The 19,281-nt window shown below is 42.4% G+C and overlaps 2 protein-coding genes across 2 annotated transcripts; both read left to right on the forward strand.

Annotated features, from left to right (window-relative positions):
* The first annotated feature begins 4,082 nt into the window (after positions 1–4,082).
* LOC120049362 (RAD51-associated protein 1-like) lies at positions 4,083–8,539 on the forward strand. Its single transcript, XM_038995627.1, has 9 exons — positions 4,083–4,347; positions 4,774–4,820; positions 4,946–5,090; positions 5,808–5,914; positions 6,120–6,212; positions 6,366–6,503; positions 6,613–6,813; positions 6,919–7,089; positions 7,235–8,539. The coding sequence occupies exons 1-9, from the start codon at positions 4,250–4,252 to the stop codon at positions 7,360–7,362; spliced, it is 1,128 nt and encodes a 375-aa protein (XP_038851555.1). The 5' UTR covers positions 4,083–4,249; the 3' UTR covers positions 7,363–8,539.
* Positions 8,540–11,096: 2,557 nt separating this feature from the next.
* LOC120049096 (dual specificity tyrosine-phosphorylation-regulated kinase 4-like) lies at positions 11,097–17,904 on the forward strand. Its single transcript, XM_038995339.1, has 14 exons — positions 11,097–11,159; positions 12,901–12,990; positions 13,878–14,051; positions 14,213–14,327; positions 14,528–14,691; positions 14,820–14,956; positions 15,069–15,209; positions 15,404–15,542; positions 15,698–15,779; positions 15,896–16,068; positions 16,184–16,244; positions 16,755–16,884; positions 17,270–17,466; positions 17,620–17,904. Exons 1-14 carry the CDS (start codon positions 11,097–11,099, stop codon positions 17,901–17,903), a joined length of 1,950 nt encoding a protein of 649 aa, XP_038851267.1. The 3' UTR covers position 17,904.
* The last annotated feature ends 1,377 nt before the right edge of the window (positions 17,905–19,281 follow it).

The following is a 19,281-nucleotide window of genomic DNA, read 5'->3' on the forward strand; positions in this document are numbered from 1 at the left end:
TCCCATCTGGTTTGCGCTTAGTGGGCCTATCATTTCTTTTTCAGCAGGACAATGACCCAACACACCTCCAGGCTGAGTAAGGGGTATTTGACCAAGAAGGAGAGTGATAGATTGCTGCATCAGATGACCTGGCATCCACAATCACCCAACCTCAACCCAATTGAGATGGTTTCGGATGAGTTGGACTGCAGAGTGAGGAAAATCAGCCAACAAGTGCTCAGCGTATGTAGGAACTCCTTCAAGACTGTTGGAAAATCATTCCAGGTGAAGCTGGTTGAGAGAATGCCAAGAGTGTGCAAAGCTGTCATCAAGGCAAATGCTGGCTACTTTGAAGAATCTGAAATATGAAATATATTTTGATTTGTTTAACACTTTTTTGGTTACTACATGTTTCCATATGTGTTATTTCATAGTTTTGATGTCTTCACTATTATTCTACAATGTAGAAAATATTAAAAAATAAAGAAAAACCCTTGAATGAGTAGGTGTGTCCAAGCTTTTGACCGGTACTGTAAGTATTCAGACCCCCAGGTACATCCTGTTTCCATTGCTCATCCTTGAGATGTTTTTATAACTTGATTGGAGTCCATCTATGGTAAATTCAATTGATTGGACATGATTTCGAAAGGCACACACCTGTCTATATAGAGCTCCAGAGGTCCTCTGTGGAGGTCCTCTGTGGAGATGGGAGAGCCTTCCAGAGAGACAACCTGTTACACCCTGATCTGTTTCACCTGTCTTTGTGATTGTCTCCACCCCCCTCCAGGTGTTGCCTATCTTCCCCATCATCCCTTGTGTATTTATACCTGTGTTCTCTGTCTGTCTGTTGCCAGTTCGTCTTGTTTGTTCAAGTCTACCAGCGGGTTTTTCTATCAGCTTCTGCTTTTCCCCCTGTCTCTCTTTTCTCATACTCCTGGTTTTCACCCCTGCCTGTCCTGACCCTGAGCCCGCCCTCCTGACTACTCTGCCTGACCCTGAGCCTGCGTGCCATCCTGTACCTTTGCCCCACCTCTGGATTACCAACCTCTGCCTGACCTGAGCCTGCCTGCCTTCCTGTACCTTTGTCCCTGTTGCTCTAATATACATTGTTACTTCGACACAGTCTGCATCTGGGTCTTACCTGATACAACCATCTCTGCAGCACTCCACCAATCAGGCCTTTATGGTAGAGTGGCCAGACGGAAGCTAGTCCTCAGTAAAATGCACATGACAGCCTGCTTGGAGTTTGCCAAAAGGTACCTAAAGGACTCTCACACAATGAGAAACAAGTTCCTCTGGTCTGATGAAACCAAGATTGAGCTCTTTGGCCTGAATGCCAAGCGTCACGTCTGGAGGAAACCTGGCACCATCCCTACGGTGAAGCATGGGGGTGGCAGCATCATGCTGTGGGGATGTTTTTCAGCAGAAGGGACTAGGACACTAGTCAGGATCAAAGGAAAGATGAACAGAGCAAAGTACAGAGAGATCATTGATGAAAACCTGCTCCAGAGCGCTCAAGACCTCAGACTGGGTTGACGGTTCACCTTCCAACAGGACAACAACCCTAAGCACACAGCCAAGACAACGCAGAAGTGGCTTCGGGACAAGTCTCTGAATGTCCTTGAGTGGCCAGCTAGAGCACGGACTTGAACTCGATCGAACATCTCTGGAGAGACCTGAAAATAGCTGTGCAGCGAAGCTCACCATCCAACCTCACAGAGTTAAGAGGATCTGCAGAGAAGAATGGGAGAAACTCCCCAAATACAGGTGTGCCATGTTTGTAGCGTCATACCCAAGAAGACTCGAGGCTGTAATCACTGCCATAGGTGCTTCAACAAAGTGCTGAGTAAAGGGTCTGAATACTTATGTAAATGTGATATTTAAAAAATTAAAAAATATATACATTTGCTAAAATTTCTAAAAACCTGTTTTTGCTTCGTCATTATGGGCTATTCTATGTAGATTGATGAGGGGGGGAAACTATTTAATCAATTTTAGAATAAGGCTGTAAATTAACAAAATGTGGAAAAAGTCAAGTGGCCTGAATACTTTACGAATGCGCTGTAGCTTTTCTTTTTGTCAAGGTGGGAAAGGGCAGTGTGCAGTGCGATTGAGGTTACTTTCAGATGAGTGAGAGCCACATCTTTCCATAAAGTGGTCACATTAGTTTGTAGCCCAAACCGTTCAAACACTACTAACGTTTTTGTGAGAAGACTGATTTTCGGGATGTCTCATGGTCTGACACTCATGGTTGGCCTCTTTCCACCGCAATTGCGAAAAGCAACATATGTGGATGCGGTGGATTGAGACGCAGGCCATGCAAAAAAACAGAAATCTCTAGTTTAAACTGACACATTTTGACAGGGATTTATTTAATTTTATTATGTTACTTAGATTGACGCACAGCTTTAATGGGAAGCTGCCAGGAAAAAGCTGGAAAAATATGCTTAATGTCTTAAAAATAAAACACAATGTTCCACCACCATGCTAGAGTGGCTAACGCTACTGTACTTCTCGATGTTCAGCCGATCCGGTTACAGCAGTCTGTTGTTTACCCCTGGCTGAACGGCGTGTATTTTTTATGAACACGGTATGCATCATTTTCCCAGTTTATTTTCCGGAGGCTCGCCACTAAAGCTAGTTAAGAAGGAAATCGACACCCTTGCATCCTGAATGGAGGATGTTTTATGTACAAGCCGGACACAAGTGTATAGCCGGCTGCATACATTCCAGATGGACACACATGACAAATGGCGAAAAATAAATAATTGTGCCATCTGCCAGGACCACTTTACCAATAACTACCTCAAACATTTCCACCAGCACAGCCAGCACTAACCTTTAATACAGTGATGGAAAAAGTACCCAATCAATCAATCAATCAAATGTATTCATAAATCCCTTTTTACATCAGCCGATGTAAGTTGTCACACTTGAGTAAAAGCAAAGATACCTTTAAAGAAAATGACTCAAGTAAAAGTGAAAGTCACCCAGTAAAATTCTACTTGAGTAAAAGTCTAAAAGTATTTGGTTGAAATATACTTAAGGATCAAAAGTAAATGTAATTTCTAAAATACACTTAAGTATCAAAAGTGAAAGTAAAAGTATAAATCATTTCAAATTAATAAAACCAGGTGACACAATGTTATAATTTTTTTTAAATTTACGTGTTTTAAACACTGACACAATTTACAAACAAAGCACCCCCTAAAAATAAATAAATAAAATAATATTTACAAAAAAAAGCTACAAAAGCATTCCTGTTTAGTGAGTCCACCAGGTCAGGCAGTAGGGATGACCAGGGATTTTCTCTTGATAAGTGCGTGAATTTGACCATTTTTGTTTCCTGCTAAGCATTCAACTTGTAATGAGTACTTTTGGTCTTGTCAAGGAAAATGTATAGAGTAAAAAGTACAGTATTTTCTTTATGAATGTAGTAAAGTAGAAGTAAAAGTTGTCAAAAAGGAAAGTAAATTAAAGTACAGATACCCCCAAAAATTACTTAAGTAGTACTTTAAAGTATTTTTACTTAAGTACTTAAACCATTGCTATTATATTGCACTTTCTTAAAATGTCTATGTATGTAGCTAAACCTGTACAACTCTAATTAAATTGATATCGTTAATTCACACAACAAAAAACAAATTTAGCTAATCTAATTTTTGAGTTTTTTAGCCCTGAAACAGAGGCCACACATAACACTTGCTACATCTACAAGTTCAATGACATAATTTACAATTCAATTTTAAAAAAGCACAAAAAATGTTTGTACCACACAAGACCTATCGATTTGTTAATTGATTAATGATTGTTGATTCATCTTTAATGATATTTTGGTATAATCTGATCATAGACATGTGGTTATAGATTCGTGAAAGTTGCATTTCTTCTCAGCAGATTCGCCTCTTCTCACCAGCTCACACAGATGGAACAAGGAGGGTTGGTTATAAATATCTTTGGGAAGATCTCCACTGTTTCTCGTTTCGTCCTCTGTCCTCGTCTCCTTCTCATGACACATTGGATGAGAAAGCCAGAGGTCCCACCCCTCTGACATTCTTCTCCATTCGGTTTTGAGAAGGAGACGAAGAGAGAGGAGACAGGACGCAACGATTTGAAATCGAAATCTCCCTTTGTCTCACACAAGGGAAGAACAAACGACGAATCATCGAATCTGAATCGTCAGATTTGTAATCACATTTTCGGGCGGGATGATTGAAAGTTTGTTTTCGTGGACCAGTGACCACTGTTGAAAATCTGCATAGTATGTTTTATGGCTACTTTTATGATACGATCAGTAAAACATTTGAGCAATAATATCATTTTGACCATCGCTAAAGAAAAGAAAACTGATATGGAGCGACCATCGAGGTTTGTAACCAAAGCTTACCTTCTTTATTAGCTAAGACTCGCTAGCTATTACAGTAGCTTGCTAACGTAACGTTAGCCAGTAGTACGAGCTGACAGCACAGACTAGAGAAGTGTATTGGTTTGCTTGATCTTTAGTCTCGGAAATCCCAGACCTACATTGGTACATTGTGGGTGGCAACCCGTCTGTCTAGAGAGACTACTTGATCTTGCGAAATCTTGTCACTTATAAGGTGTGTGTGTGTGTGTGTGTGTGTGTGTGTGTGTGTGTGTGTGTGTGTGTGTGTGTGTGTGTGTGTGTGTGTGTGTGTGTGTGTGTGTGTGTGTGTGTCTGTGTGTGTCTGTGTGTGTGTGTGTGTGTGTGTGCGTGTGTGTGCACACACGCTTGCTCGCGGTTTTTATTTATTTATTATTCTTTTTTTTTGACAGGAAGACAAAGCTTGTAAATTACTCAGATTTCCAGGACTTGGATGATGGTATGTCAAATCCAATGTATTTCATTAATTTATGGTGTAAATAGCCAGTTGGTGTTACAATTCCATTCTCCTTTTATGGTTTGTATGTAATCATGCGTTCCACTGTTTCTGATCATGTGAAACAGATGATGATTTTGCCTCTGTGAAAGCACCACCCAGCAAAAAAGCCAAGGAGAGTGTGAAAGAACCAGCACAGGAGAAAAGCAAGAAATCTTCAAGCAAGACCTCCAGTCAAGAGACTGGCTCACAGCCCATAGGCCACAAGGACAGGTAGGAAGTTGAATCAGAAACAAGCAGAAACAACCCTTAAAGGTTTTACTAACAACACTGTATATTCAATAGAATTTCTTGTTGTTTCTTTGTTCCTCAATAAATATGATGTGGAGACAAAAGTTATGAAACATTCTTAACAATTTTGTAGTGTGTGACCACGGCTATGCAAACAGAAGCATGCAGAACACAAACACACTGAATGTCCTTGTTGCCCTCTCAGTGCCCCTTCACCTTATTCTGCATAGTGACAGATAAACAATAACAAATACCCAGTTGCAGGCAGTATTAGGGACACTGTGTCTAGATGGTGTATGTAATGACATCAGGCTGACCACTGGCCCAGAGAACTCCACAAATCAGTGCTCAAACTCAAATGAGTCTTTTAGCCAGACGCGTTGCTTGTGATCTGCCATGCATCAAATCACAAAAAGACACAATGTGTGGTGAATCATTGGCAAGGTCTCTGAGGCCAGTGGCAGTAAGGGTGTTTTGATGTGTCATGGTGATACAGAGTGACAGTGACTCTGAATGTAACCTTGTGATCAATCTGCTCTATGTTGATCAGTATTGTCTGTGAAACTTCAGCAGTGCAGCTCAGGATGACCAGAATTCCCCTACACATATCACGTGTTACATGTCAACTTTGTCACACTTTTGTCACATGTCCCTTTGAGAAGGCTTTTAATGTATCAGAATTGTACCTGTGTTTTTCAGGAAACCATTGGATGAGAAGCTGTATGATAGAGATTTGGAAGCAGCTCTTACTTTGTCGTTGCTTAAAACCACCGAGATAAATGAGGAACACTGTTCTTATATTCCAGGTTTGCATTGGACTGTTGATTCTTTACAACTGGTGTTTGAAACATTGCTGTTCAACAGCAAAACAGCAATTTGGAGTGGTTTGGCTCATTGGTAGATTTATCACAATGTGCACATTACATACAGTAGAGAAGAGATGACTCACATGTCTCACTCACTGTCAACAATTATTTGCAATTTAATTTAGTTTATCCTATTTATTTTTAGAAAGATATGTCAAGAATCAACCACAAAGAGATGGTGAAAATCTGGATCCATCATTACGCCTTTCCAACTGCAGTGTGGACATCAACCTTTTGGGTATTTATTTTTGATATCTAAAATGCATGTGCATGGGTGGTAATGCTACACATGCCCACCACTGACAAATCTATTTCATATTATTGGATCCCATGCCTTTACATCTCACAGACACTAGTGATCCCTTTGTGATTAGATAATCTCCTCCCATAGGCCTTGACCAGATCACGAATGATCGGGGATCCCCTTGCGCCCCCTCCAGACAGAGGAAGGCAGCCTCCAAGGCTACAGAGCAGCAAAGGAGCATGCTGAAGGATGGCGATGAGGACTACAATCCCAAAGGGACACCAGGTTGTCATAGCAACAAAATGGCATATGCTCTTTGTTTTTCTACATTCCAGGTGTATTTCATGACACACATTTGTTGTGTACTGTATACTGAATATTCCTTTCTATTCAGATTCAGAGAGTGATGCTGAATTCAGTGATCCAGCTGAAAGTGATGATGATGATGAGTTCACAGTAAAGAAACCAGAGAAAAAGAAAAAAAACACAAAAGTGAAGACAGCCAAGAAGGAGCAACCAAAAGCTAAACCTCAGGCGGCCTCAAAGGAAGAAAAGCAGCCTTCAAAACCACCAAAAACCAAACCACATTTGACAGGTACTTAATAGCTTTAAGAACTATGAACTGCCATTCTAATAACTCAATCTCTTTATGTTCCCAGCCTGCAGAGTTTCAATCAAATTGTCCTTCTGTGCCTCACAGGGACTCCCAGTCTAAAAACTCCCACCTTAGGTAGAAGTCCAACTGCCAAGCCTGCTTCCGTGCCCAAGAGGTCCCCTGCCGCTTCTCCTGTCTCCAGACCTGCAGTCTCAGGCAGACCTGCAGTCTCTGGCAGTCCAGCAGGGGGCAGAATACCCAAGTGGAATCCTCCAGGTAAGACTGACTGAAAGGTCAAGGAGGTCATCGTAATCTCATAAGCAGGTGTAGGACTGCATGTTTGGAAACAAGGTTGTGCCTTGTATTCAGGCATTTTAAGACCCAGTTCACCCATTATTTTTCTCATACAACTTGTCATCAGGTCACGTTGGAAGAAGTCCCGGCTCATCACAGAGTGCCCCAGTGAAGTCTCCAGGGCAGGGTCTAAGACTTGGACTATCTCGCATGGTGCGGGTCAAATCCCTACACCCCAGTGTTGCTAGTCACTGACCACACCTATCTATCAGAGAGGAGCTTTGTGCCTCTCTGCGTAATTGACAGTTGACTTTCAGGATTCCTTTTGTAATCCTCTAGATCTGTCTATTTTAAATAAGAGGCATTCACATTGTACTGTTAATTATTATTAGTCTGGTGTCATACATGCTCTCCTTTTATAACAGCTCATCTTTTGGACCATTTGACTTAACCAAGGTCAGTTCCCAACTTTTACTGTTATTCGGCCTAAAGCAAAGCCTTCAGATTTCAAACCCTTTGTGTCTTTTATTATTTCAGAGAGGTTTTTGTCTTCTGTCTGTTTAGTTTTCACTCAAACATGTAAAGAAATGGTGCAATGGCGCACTCTGCTGGATGTAATTATCTTAAAATGCAAAATGATCATTGTTAAAGTGGCAATCAGTAGTTGAATCAATAACAAAGCGGAGACCCTGCCCCTGTTTCGGTAAAAGCTGAGGGATGAGGCTGGAGAAATGTAACCACTCTGAAATTCATAGATAGAGCTGTGGATGCAAGGACTGACCATCCATGATATCAAAACTAGTTTTAACCATGTTTTGAGGCTATATACCCAAAGTGCAAAAACTGGTTGAATCAACTTTATTTTCACGCCATTTCAACCCCAAAAAATCTATGTGATGAAGTTGAATCAACGTGGAAAACTGATTGGATTTTCAAAAAGTCAAGGTAAGGGTATTTCATAATTTTTTTTCACCCAACTTTTAACCTAAAACGACATGACATTTGCTGTTAATTTCATGTTAAATTCACGTTAGTTGTCAACTAAACTAAATGTACATCAAAACGAGAAGTTGAACTGAAGGCTGTGCCCAGTGGGTAGTGTTTGCATTTAATGTATTAACAAACATTGGGAGTAAAACAGCTTATATTTTGGGGTCTGATGGGGTATATGACCATTGAACTAACCTCATGAGCCATTTATAAGTTATATTCTTCAAGAATCAATGGGCTAATATCATTAATTTTAAAAGTAAAATAATGGATGTAGCAACTACAGAATGCCCCTTTATATAACGTTTTACCTTGATTTTATGAAAATCCAGTAGAATAGGCTATGTACGTGTTCTATTTGTGTTTAAAGTTTTGTGGATTTTGTTTGTTTAGCGAAAGCTTTGTACAATGTGTAAATATAAAACATTAAAGATTCAATAGAAACTAACTTTTTATGTGGTGAGCATGTTTCCAGTATAGCCTGTATAGGTCTAATGAGTTTGTTCAGCATCTCCGTGTGTTGTGGAACATTGTGGACAGCTACTTTTTGAGTGAATGATAATTCTAATTGCTCCCAAAACCAGAAATGGAAAGTGAATCACCAAAGATTATAATGATTTTTTTTGCGTTACATAATGCGTTGTTTTACGTGTTGATTTCACTTTTAGCGCTGATCAGTCAACAGCGCGCCGCCGTCAGTCCGAATGTATCTCCATTACGACATCATGAAATCACAATGACATGACGCGTATGTATGCATAGTCAGTTTGACCATTGCGTTTGACTGAGTTCAATATTTAGTTTACTCTGTTACCTTGCAGCAGTAAACACCGGACATGAGCGAAGTAAATCCATCCAATGAGCGAAAGTAAGTGTGAATTAGTTGTATGACTTCCATTTCTGATTTTGTTTATCAATCTTTTTTTTTACCGTGAATTTGCCAAATTTTCTAGTGCATTTCCATTTTTTTCATTCTATTGCTGTGTTATTTACTCAAATCTATACAAACATCTAAAGGGATAATGGACAAATGGGATCAAAAACTATCTCACAAAAGATCATTCCACTATTTTTTTACAAATCTTCATAAAATTCTTCCATAAAATTCTCAAGTTGATGACCTTTCTGTTTTCAATAGGAAAGAAATGAAAAAGAAGTTGAAGAGATTCATCGAAAACAGGAACCAACATCTCCCGTTGTTGAAAAAGGTACTGTATTTCTCTTGACATTTACAATATAGACATTTAGCAGACACTCTTAGATCATATCTTGGCCACTTGAGATCAGCCCACAATCCAACAGTCAGAGTTGCTTAACAAAACTCCAGCCTTGGATCCAACCAGGCCTACCACAGGAAGAAGGTAAGCTTACCATCAATCTGAAGCCCTACCCCCAGCTACATCTCAATCCTCTAGCAATTAAAAAAGCACATTGATTGATATCTGAGTAGCACAGTCTCTGTCTCTGCACATGCTGAATTCTATGTGCAATGCTGCAGTCCCAAATAAATTAAACAATAGTCCATATCCTCTGAGTGGGATCTGCTGTAGGCTACCTGGGATTTGGGATAAAAAATAGCTGGACAACTGGAGGACAGGATATAAAATGTGGAATGGAAAAAAAGCCACCACATAAAATTAACAAGAACAGGAGAGTGGGAGACTCCCTGATCCAGTGGTGCTAATTCATTGCCTGTATAATACCAATGAGAGGAAGCCTGAAACCAAAGGCAGGAATATGAAATAGTGAGAGATTATGAATTCCCTCTACATGCCATGCACTCAGGAAACATCTCTGTGCTACTGGAGATGTTGTTATACAGACTGCGCCTCTGATCAAATGTCTATTTAGGGCTGCTGGCTGCGGCACGATCTACCTCAAACTCTGGAACATGTACTGTCAGAACTCAGCCAGGGCTGATGATGAAAGCTACACAGGCCAAGTCTGTCAAGTCTGTCTGTCCCCGGCCTTTTCTGGGACACAAGGATGGTGACAAGGTTAAGACTCCAAAAAAGGCTGATTTACTAATGCCTGTTAAGACATTCTCTGGATCAGCAGTGAAGAGGTGGTTGTTATTGAATGCTCTTAGTTATTGTCAGATTTACCTTGGACTTGATCATAGAAATTCAAACTGCATGAAGTGCATTTGGTTTGTGTGTGGAGGTCTAAACAATAGAGATGTAGGCTTGGCCACTGTGTTTTAGTTATATTGCTATAGTTAACACTGCATTGTGTGCTCTCCGGGTTGTGTAGCTATTGATGTCCACCACAGTGCTTATGCTCCTAGCTCTGTTCCTTACAGAGTGGTTTTCCTCTCTGTGTCTCTGTGGCAGTCAGTCCAGGGCAGGCTACTAATGGTTTTTAGCCTGATCTGTATTAGACCAGTGGGTGGTCCCTCCTTACTCCTTAGCCTTGGATGCCTCCTACTACTAAAGTTAGAGAATTAACACCCACCAACAACAACACAGGTCTACTGGTGCACTCCACCATGCTGCAGGAAAAACACACCTTTGTTTCCACTAGAAAATAAAAAGGGCTATCCTTTACCTTTGCACAATTGTTTCCAGTTAGTCTAGTGTTATAAGCCCCAAAATATTGTCAAATAATCAATGGTATTTTATGCACTGTGGACAATGAACCTTTGCCCAATTACCTCAACCGCACTGTTGGGTATAACTGCTACACTGCATTAAGAAGTCAGTCTTCATTAAAAAAAATCTGGGTTTAGCCTATAGCCATGAACAGATTAAGGCTGGAGGCTTACTAGTGAGGACTGGTTGTGACTATAGGCTTCTTCAATATCGTGGACTGAAGCTGGAAATCATATCACCATGGAGACTGCAGCTTGTCTAATGGCAAAAAAAACATATATGGATGGTATGTCAAAGGTGAGAGAAATACACTGGGTAGCAATTGAAAGAAAACAGCTATTTTCTGTTAGCACTGAAAAAAACATGTTATGAAACAAGCACTGTTATGTAGTCGTGTCCACCCCCGAGATGACTGACCATGCCGACGTAGGCTTCAGTAGAACATACTGTACCATCCACTTCACGCGTGGGGTATGTAGGATGAATCATGTGAAAGTGTAGATGCCTCTCCTCCACGTCTCAAAGGATTCTCCACTCTGGATGAGCTAGCACATGGTTTGCCTTGATGTGTAAATCACTTTCAATTATAAGGTGCGCGTGCGTTCGTTTTTTTTTTACAATATCTGTACCAGAAGTCCTCACAAGAATGGTAAACCAACTACAATTTTGAGAAGTGAGGACATTCCTGTCCTCACTTATGAAAAGGCTGTTTTAGGTTAAGGGTTAGGGAAAACAGGATTTTGAATGGCAATTAATTGTTGGTCCCCCAACAATTATAGGAAGACACAGCGGTGTGTGTGTGTGTGATTAAAAACTGATCCAATGATTAAACATTTGATGATTTAGTACTGTTTTTTGACAATTGCATGTTTACAACCTAAAGATCTTTACAAATGTAAAGCTGTTGTGGTGTCATTCAATATTCCATGTTTAATGTGGTTATTTTGATGGTACCTTCGTGGGAGACTAAAGTGAAGTAGTAATCATTAGCCTCAGATGTGTGGTTGCTATTCAGCAGTGTTGCTCTGAGTTTCAGTTCCCGGACAGTGAGTCTGACACGTGAGCGTTGATCCAGTGTAGGTGCATCTCATTCTCTTCAGTAGGCCTACACGGTGAGATAAAAACCGCGAAGACTCAACCCAAGGATTTGGGGATTTAAGAAAAAATGGTGTCATACACGGGCTAGAGAGAGGGGATTTGTTGTTGTTTGAGCTTGGTCACAAACGGTCGACGGATTTTGTTTTGCTGGGGGACTTGGCAAATACTGTACATGGTTCTATAAGCTACCAGCTACATAACGGTTTTACGCGCAATGTTGATTCTCATGCTTGGAAAGTTATGTATGCGGTACCAGAGGAGTCTGTGTGGAGTTGGACAGTTGAATGAATTGACAAACAATCTATACCGGGTGTCCAAGGCTTGTCGATGTGGAATAAACTGTGACCCTAGAATACCCTAACCGGTGTCTCTCCGACGATATGCGCGTCAGTCTAACAACAGCTTGCACACTCTCCATAATCTTCGGCTGACAAAGCATTTTTCTGCATCTACAGTCCGTTCATTACTATTCAGCAGCACTACTCTGCAGTTACCACCGAGCCCCAACGTCGTTTTGATGCGAAGCGGAATATTGGTTTCTGCGTTTACTCGGGAATAAAATTGAGCCTGGGAATGTTTTCAAGCTGTGCGCTCACGTGGACCAACTAGGAGTGACTCGATGATAATTGGAATTCACCCGGGTTATAACGCAATGTTTCCAGAAATTCATATCAAGGTGAGGTTTAAACAAATTCAACATGGTCTTTTTTGCATTTTGTTTTAGTTCACAGTACTGTATTTGGAACCTCTGCACTTTCATCGCTAACTTTAAGTGTACTGTACAGACTGTACTTAGGTCTGAAAACACTTTCCAACTGTTTTCAGAATCAGATGCCAATGCATTGACACAATTGACACAATTACTCCCCCCCCCCCCCCCCATATAAACCACATTTGAGAATCATCGCTAGTTCTAAAAATACATTGTAATTTAATTAGGACGTTGGCCTAAATAGATTTTCTATATGCAGTCGGTGTGTGTGTGCGCACGTGTGAGTGCTGGGGCCAAGCAAAATAATGTGTGCCTATGTGTAGGTGTGTGCACAAGTGTGTTCATCTTCACCTCGCGCATATTATATGACATCCTTCTCCTTTTCTCATCCAATCCCCACAGACAGGGAAGCCCGATGACTACTCCCAGCAACACAAACTCCAACCTGAATGCACACGCCTTGGGTCCAGCCGGGCCTACCAGCAGCAGCAGGTAAACCTACTCCCTGGTCCTCCAGTATTCTGCTCTTGTCTGTGGGTGTGCGGGGGAATACGATTAATGTGTCATGATCTGGTCGTGTGGGGGAATACTGTATGACGGAACAGCCTAGCACGCACCTCTGAAAAGACGGAGAGGGTAGTTATCACCAGTTAGTCCCTGCTGATTGGATCCTGAGTTTTAAGATGAAAAGTAATTTGCCTTATCCCAAAGGATTCAATGGCCTAAATAACAGTGTGAAAACGTGCCTGCCGGGTGCAGAGGTAACTGTCTTCGGTACCATGTTGCTATATATAGCTCTTTATGAATAATTAATCTTGCAGAGACTGCAGTAAAGCCCTGGATATTAAACAGTGCGTTCTATTAATAGAAATTCCCCTCTCGATTTGGCAGCGCTGTTTCAGTTCAAATCAATAAGGCCACGAGAGCCATAGTACTGTAACTACAGCACAGCTCTATCCTTCAGTCAGAGGTGGTGCCCTGGTATAACCTAGCCTTTTGGGCAGCTTTTGAGAGGATGTGTTACATAGAGTACCGAGAAAGACTAGCAGCCTATAAACAAAGAGAGAGTGAAGGAAAAATAAATGGAGAGAGAGAGAGAGAGAGAGAGACTCCGAGTCGGGCTGCAGTGAAAGCTTCTGTCGAAAAGCAGACCTCCAAGGCTTTAGACCCTGCTTCACTCTCGCCCTTGCAGGCCTTTCTGGGCACCACAGGCTACTTGCTGCCTCATTACTGAATCAGCAGGAAAACTTGAAACACCCAGTGCCTCAAACCTCGTTATGTAACAACACCTGTATTATCTCTGTAGATTTAACCTGGATGACCCTCTAAATGTGGGTCCTTCTCTCTCTGCCTCCCTCTCTCTCTTGTTCTGGCTGTAGAACTGTGGCTCGGGCAAAGGCACCCTGCCCAAGCTGGATACTAAGCCCTTGGTTGTAAACAATGCCAAGTACCATCACCTGTCCGAATGCATCCTGCCCCACATCACCAGCAAGGGCCTGCAGAACACCTGTGATAGGCAGCTTTCAGGAACTAGACACCAGGAAAGCTTCCAGGTGAGTCCTTGTTACAATTAGTCTAATCTCTTGGTATTATGTACTTAGAGCCTAGTATATTGAAGCAATGAAACATTCTGATGAGAAATTATAAGTGTTAAATTGTTACCATGCAAAACCTCTGCAACTAGTTAATTTCCTGAATGTTTTACAATTGACAGGATGAGAGATCACAGAGCTCCACAGTGGAGAGTCTGCCAGAGTCCATCAACAGGAAGAACAATCAGGAGCAGGAGAGGAATATTGAGGGACACAATCTGCCCATGTCTCCTGCAGGTGTGTGGGCTAAGGGTAGGACTAGGTCTGAGTAGGAGTTGGAGAGTAGGGAAGCGTTGGTGGAAGGTGCTGGTGTTGGCGATTTAGTATTGGCAATTCTAAAGGAGAAAGAGTTTTCTGTCCCTTGATCTTATTTAATCAGGAAGAAACAAATGCAAACTGGGATTTGCTGACAGAAATTTCCTTTCCCTCCTATACAGAGGTCCTGAAGGTGTTCAAAGATCGTCTGACTGAGCATGAGCAGGAGGAGATCATGGACTACTCCGAGGTCTGGTACCTGGGCCTGGATGCCAAGAAGATGGAGGGTTCCCCCAGCCTGCCCCATAACTCTGGCTACGACGATGAGAGCGGAGGCTATCTGAAGGTAACATAAAAATGGGCACAAAGATGTCAGTAAAGAAGCTCTGTGAATTTCAGAACCAGTTTTAGTGCCATATAGAGTAAAGTTTTTGCAGTATTGCTTTAAAGTTAATGATGCCCTTTTTTCTGCAGGTCGCGCATGACCACATAGGCTTCCGGTTTGAGGTGCTCGAGGTGATCGGAAAAGGATCCTTCGGACAGGTCCTGAAGTGCCTGGATCACAAGACCAATGAACTTGTCGCCATCAAGGTCATTCGCAACAAGAAAAGGTGACTAACACCACTAGCTAGCTAGCATATCATAGCACAGCTGGGTTGTCAAATACCAACCTTTCACTAATAACATGTTATAACACTGCTTCTCTGTTATGATTGGCTGCAGGTTCCACCACCAGGCCATGGTGGAGTTGAAGATCCTGGATGCGTTGAGACGGAAGGACAAAGACAACCAACACAACGTCATTCACATGAAGGAGCACTTCTACTTCCGGAACCATCTCTGCATCTCCTTCGAGCTCCTGGGGTAGGATTGACGGACACTGTAGGGCCAAATATAAGATCATATTCAGAAATACAATAATACCTTTTTGTTATTTGTTTATTTAGTTCAGGAGAGAATACTTCTGCTATATTTCATCCACAGGAGGTAAACATGTAGTATGAAGATTATTTGGGCATTTAAATCTAAAGGATGTTTGCTTATCTTTGACCGTGCAGAGTGAACCTGTACGAACTCATCAAGAAGAACAACTTCCAGGGCTTCAGCCAGATCCTGGTGCGCCGCTTTGCCTACTCCCTCCTCAAGTGCCTGCAGATGCTGCACAAAGAGAAGATCATCCACTGTGACCTGAAACCGGTATGACCCCTAGCCATGACCTTTAACCCCTAACAACCTTGACATTACTTAATGAAAAGTGAAGCATATTTGCACACATATTCATTGTTGGTTCAGTATAATGGTGCCACAGGAGATAGAGAGGATATGCTCATACTTGGGTATTTATTTTCCAGGAAAACATCCTTCTGTCACACAAAGGCCAAGGCAACATCAAGGTCATTGACTTTGGCTCCAGCTGCTACGAGCAGCAGAGAGGCGAGTGTCTTAGTTTGTAGGTTTCCTAATGTAGAGCAAGTAGGCAAACAGGGGGCACAAACTCATTATAGTATCACATTATAGCATACCTAATTCCTGGCTCTCCTCCTCCACAGTTTACACCTACATCCAGAGCCGCTTCTACCGTTCCCCAGAGGTGCTCCTGGGCCATCCCTACAGCATGGCCATTGACATGTGGAGCTTTGGCTGCATCCTGGCTGAGCTCTACACTGGCTTCCCCCTCTTCCCTGGGGAGAGTGAGGTGGAGCAGATTGCCTGCATCATGGAGGTACCTACCTAGTACCTACAATACCATGTTCCCTTTGTTAATGGCTCTTTCAACCTTGTGGTTTGGCAACGGTGATGTATTACTCACTGTGCGTGTTCACCTGATTTGTTCTTAGGTGCTGGGAATGCCTCCAAATGATTTCTTGTCGACAGCGACCAGGAAAAGGCATTTTTTTGGTAAGTGTTTTTGATCTAGTACAGTCACATGGTTTTCTCTTTGACTGTTCGATTGAAATTCTGTTTAACTGAGACCTTTCACTTCTACTGATGTACCAATAGGATCACAGTTAAATGTATACATTTCTGACATAGGGATTTGCATAATTTTAGTGTCAGAGGATGTTTAAGCAATAAGCCTGAGGGAGTGTGGTATATTGGCCATGTAACACAGCTGAGGGTTGTTCTTAGGCACAACGTGAAAGGGAGTGCCTGGATACAGCCCTTAGCTGTGGTATATTGACCATATACCACAAACCCCAGAGCTGCCTTATTGCAATTATAAACTGGTTACCAACATAAATAGAACAGTAAACAAGTATGTTTACGTCACAACCGTGGTATATAGTCTGATATACACATGGCTGAAATGCTGTTTCAGCCAATCAGCATCCAGGACCCAAACTACCTGGTTTATAATTCTTAGTAAGAGATCCTCTTGTTGATTAATCACTGGTTGGGATTGTGCAGATTCCAAGGGCAAACCCAGGAACATCACCAACAGCAGGGGGAGAAAGAGACAGCCCAACTCCAAGGATCTGGCCAGTGTCCTGAAGACCAACGATCCTGTCTTTCTGGATTTCATCAAACACTGTCTCACGTACGTACTGTGCATACTGTACACCTGTCAATAACACAGCCATAGAATTACCCAATCTCAAATACTACTAATACTAAGGAGTCATGTGAAGCGAGCCCTCTTTCGCATTATTATTGACTTAAGTTTATTTACCGTTTACTCCTCCAGGTGAGGCCGATTTGAGATTGAAATCTACAAGGAAGCCCAGTGTGGGGTTTTACCTTTGGTTCTCTCTGGGAGAATCTCATTTGCATACTCCTCACTTCCTCTCTTCTCTCTCCTCGCCTCCATCTCAAAACCCAATGGAGGAGAAGGTCAGAGGGGAGGGACCTCTGACAGAGCACGCGTGGTGTATGCAATTGAGATTCTCCCTCTGACTGACTCTCTGCTCTCTTCTCTCTGTCAGGTGGGACCCTAAGAAGCGCATGACGCCCGACGAGGCCATGCAACATGAGTGGATCCAGGAGGCCCGCTCCAACAAGTTTCGGCCCAAGACCAGCACCGTGAGAAGACCCAGGGAGAGCCTGAGCAACGTGGAGAACAACAAGAACAACAAGATAGAGCAGCACATTCCCCACAAACCAGCCCTCATCAACAAGATAGGTAAGAGGAGCAGTCATCTACCATAACATAAAAAATGCACTAGGCATTTTTTAGACTTTGAGAGTGGCAAATTGACACAAAGACTACATTTTCTCCACATCTCTATGATTGACATGAAGTAACAGGCATCTTACTTCCGCCTTTCTGACGCAGTTGACAAGGCATTCTACAGCCCGTTCTCCAACGCCACAGACAGGCCCAAGAGAGAGAACTCTGTGAAGCTGGCGTCCGCCGAGCGCTTGCGTCCGATCGGGGCTTCGGCCGAGGGCCAGATGGGCGAGGGCAGGACCAAGAGCACCAGGGCTGTTAGCAGCAGCAAGCAGGAGGTATCTAGGGAGAGATCAGTCCACATCGTCATCAGACCCCAGCTGGAGTACACTGCAGACGCAGACAGGGACAGTCTGGAGCCCCAGCAGGGCCTGTCCCCCATCACATGAAGGCCCCAGGGACAGAGGGCTTGGGGCTGGGAGGGGGTTGAGGGGAGGGGGGATGCATAGGTCACATCAGGGTTAATATCATCAGAGGTCAAACATAAGACACATATTAATAACATTAAATGGGGGTCATGGTTGGAGTGTATCCTGTTTTGTAGATGTAGTGGGTCATCAATTTGTTATATATGTGCTGCAATATAGAATATATTTCCTAGTCCAACGGTATGTTTAGCGCTTGGACTCTGTCTCGCTGCAGGAGAGGTCTTTGGAACACAGAGTCTTCGGTGGGTCTTTAGGTAGAGTTAAATGAGCTGTGTATCAGCAAATGTTGGTCTTCTCTGGTATTGCAGTAGTCACAAATGGGCTTATTGCGTCTAGAATGTGGCCACATTCACTTGTCATAAGCTTGGAAAGTAGCACAGGTCACTTGCATTAGTTTAAAATGGCTGAGAGATTCTGTGAGGTGGGATCCCTCGGCTTAGAACCCAGATCAATGCCCAGAGTTGCCTGTTTTCCACTGTAGGTATAGCCAGGTTAGGCCGAGCCACATTTACTGTCATTTTGCCAGAGGTTTAAAGCTCTTTGAATAGGCTAATTCCCTGCACGTTTTCTACTGGAATTGAAGTTTTGGCTTTGACAACACGGATGTCTGACCCAAAATATACATAGGTTAAGCCCCGGCCCACGTGTTTGCACTGCAATACGCATGGCAAGCCCAAGGAGTTGCCCGTGCCATGGATGCGATGTTTAAGGCTCTTTGCAGCACAAAGCATCTCCCATGCACAGAGATGATGGTGATAGTGGAAAAACGTTAAGCACTAGTGTGCACAAACTGATCTAGAGATTACTCAGAGTTTACCATGTTTATGGAGTTTGACTTTGACTCAATCATTTGTGGTTGTTGACCATAGTATTATTGGTATTGTTTCATTACTAGTTTATTATGAAGATTCATAAAACTCTAGGTGTTACTGAATAAAATGACAATCACTTGTAAGTCAGTGAAAGGGCTGTCGAGCTGACAATTGTTAGCTCAAAAACAGGCCCCTCAAGTGGTCAATGAAAAGGAATGTTATTTTCATGACCTGAAATGCCAAGCTTGGACTGGGATTGGATGGTTTGATATTCTTCATACGTCATTGTCATATACAAAGTTTCCCAGTGTCTACAAAACAGGAATATTCTGACCAGTGATCCTCACCACTTGTTATTCAAATGTGCCTTTCAGCATCCAAAGTAACTTCTCTCTGACCCACAATGCATCGTCTGTTTTTTACCCCTCACACAAACATCGTTTTTAAAAAGCTCTTAATTCCTCATCAAAGCAGTTCCATCTATTTTGATTAAATTCTTTTACCTTGACAAAAGGACAATTTGCTAC

The sequence above is a fragment of the Salvelinus namaycush genome, chromosome 6, assembly GCF_016432855.1.
Source record: "Salvelinus namaycush isolate Seneca chromosome 6, SaNama_1.0, whole genome shotgun sequence".
Lineage (NCBI taxonomy): Eukaryota > Metazoa > Chordata > Actinopteri > Salmoniformes > Salmonidae > Salvelinus > Salvelinus namaycush.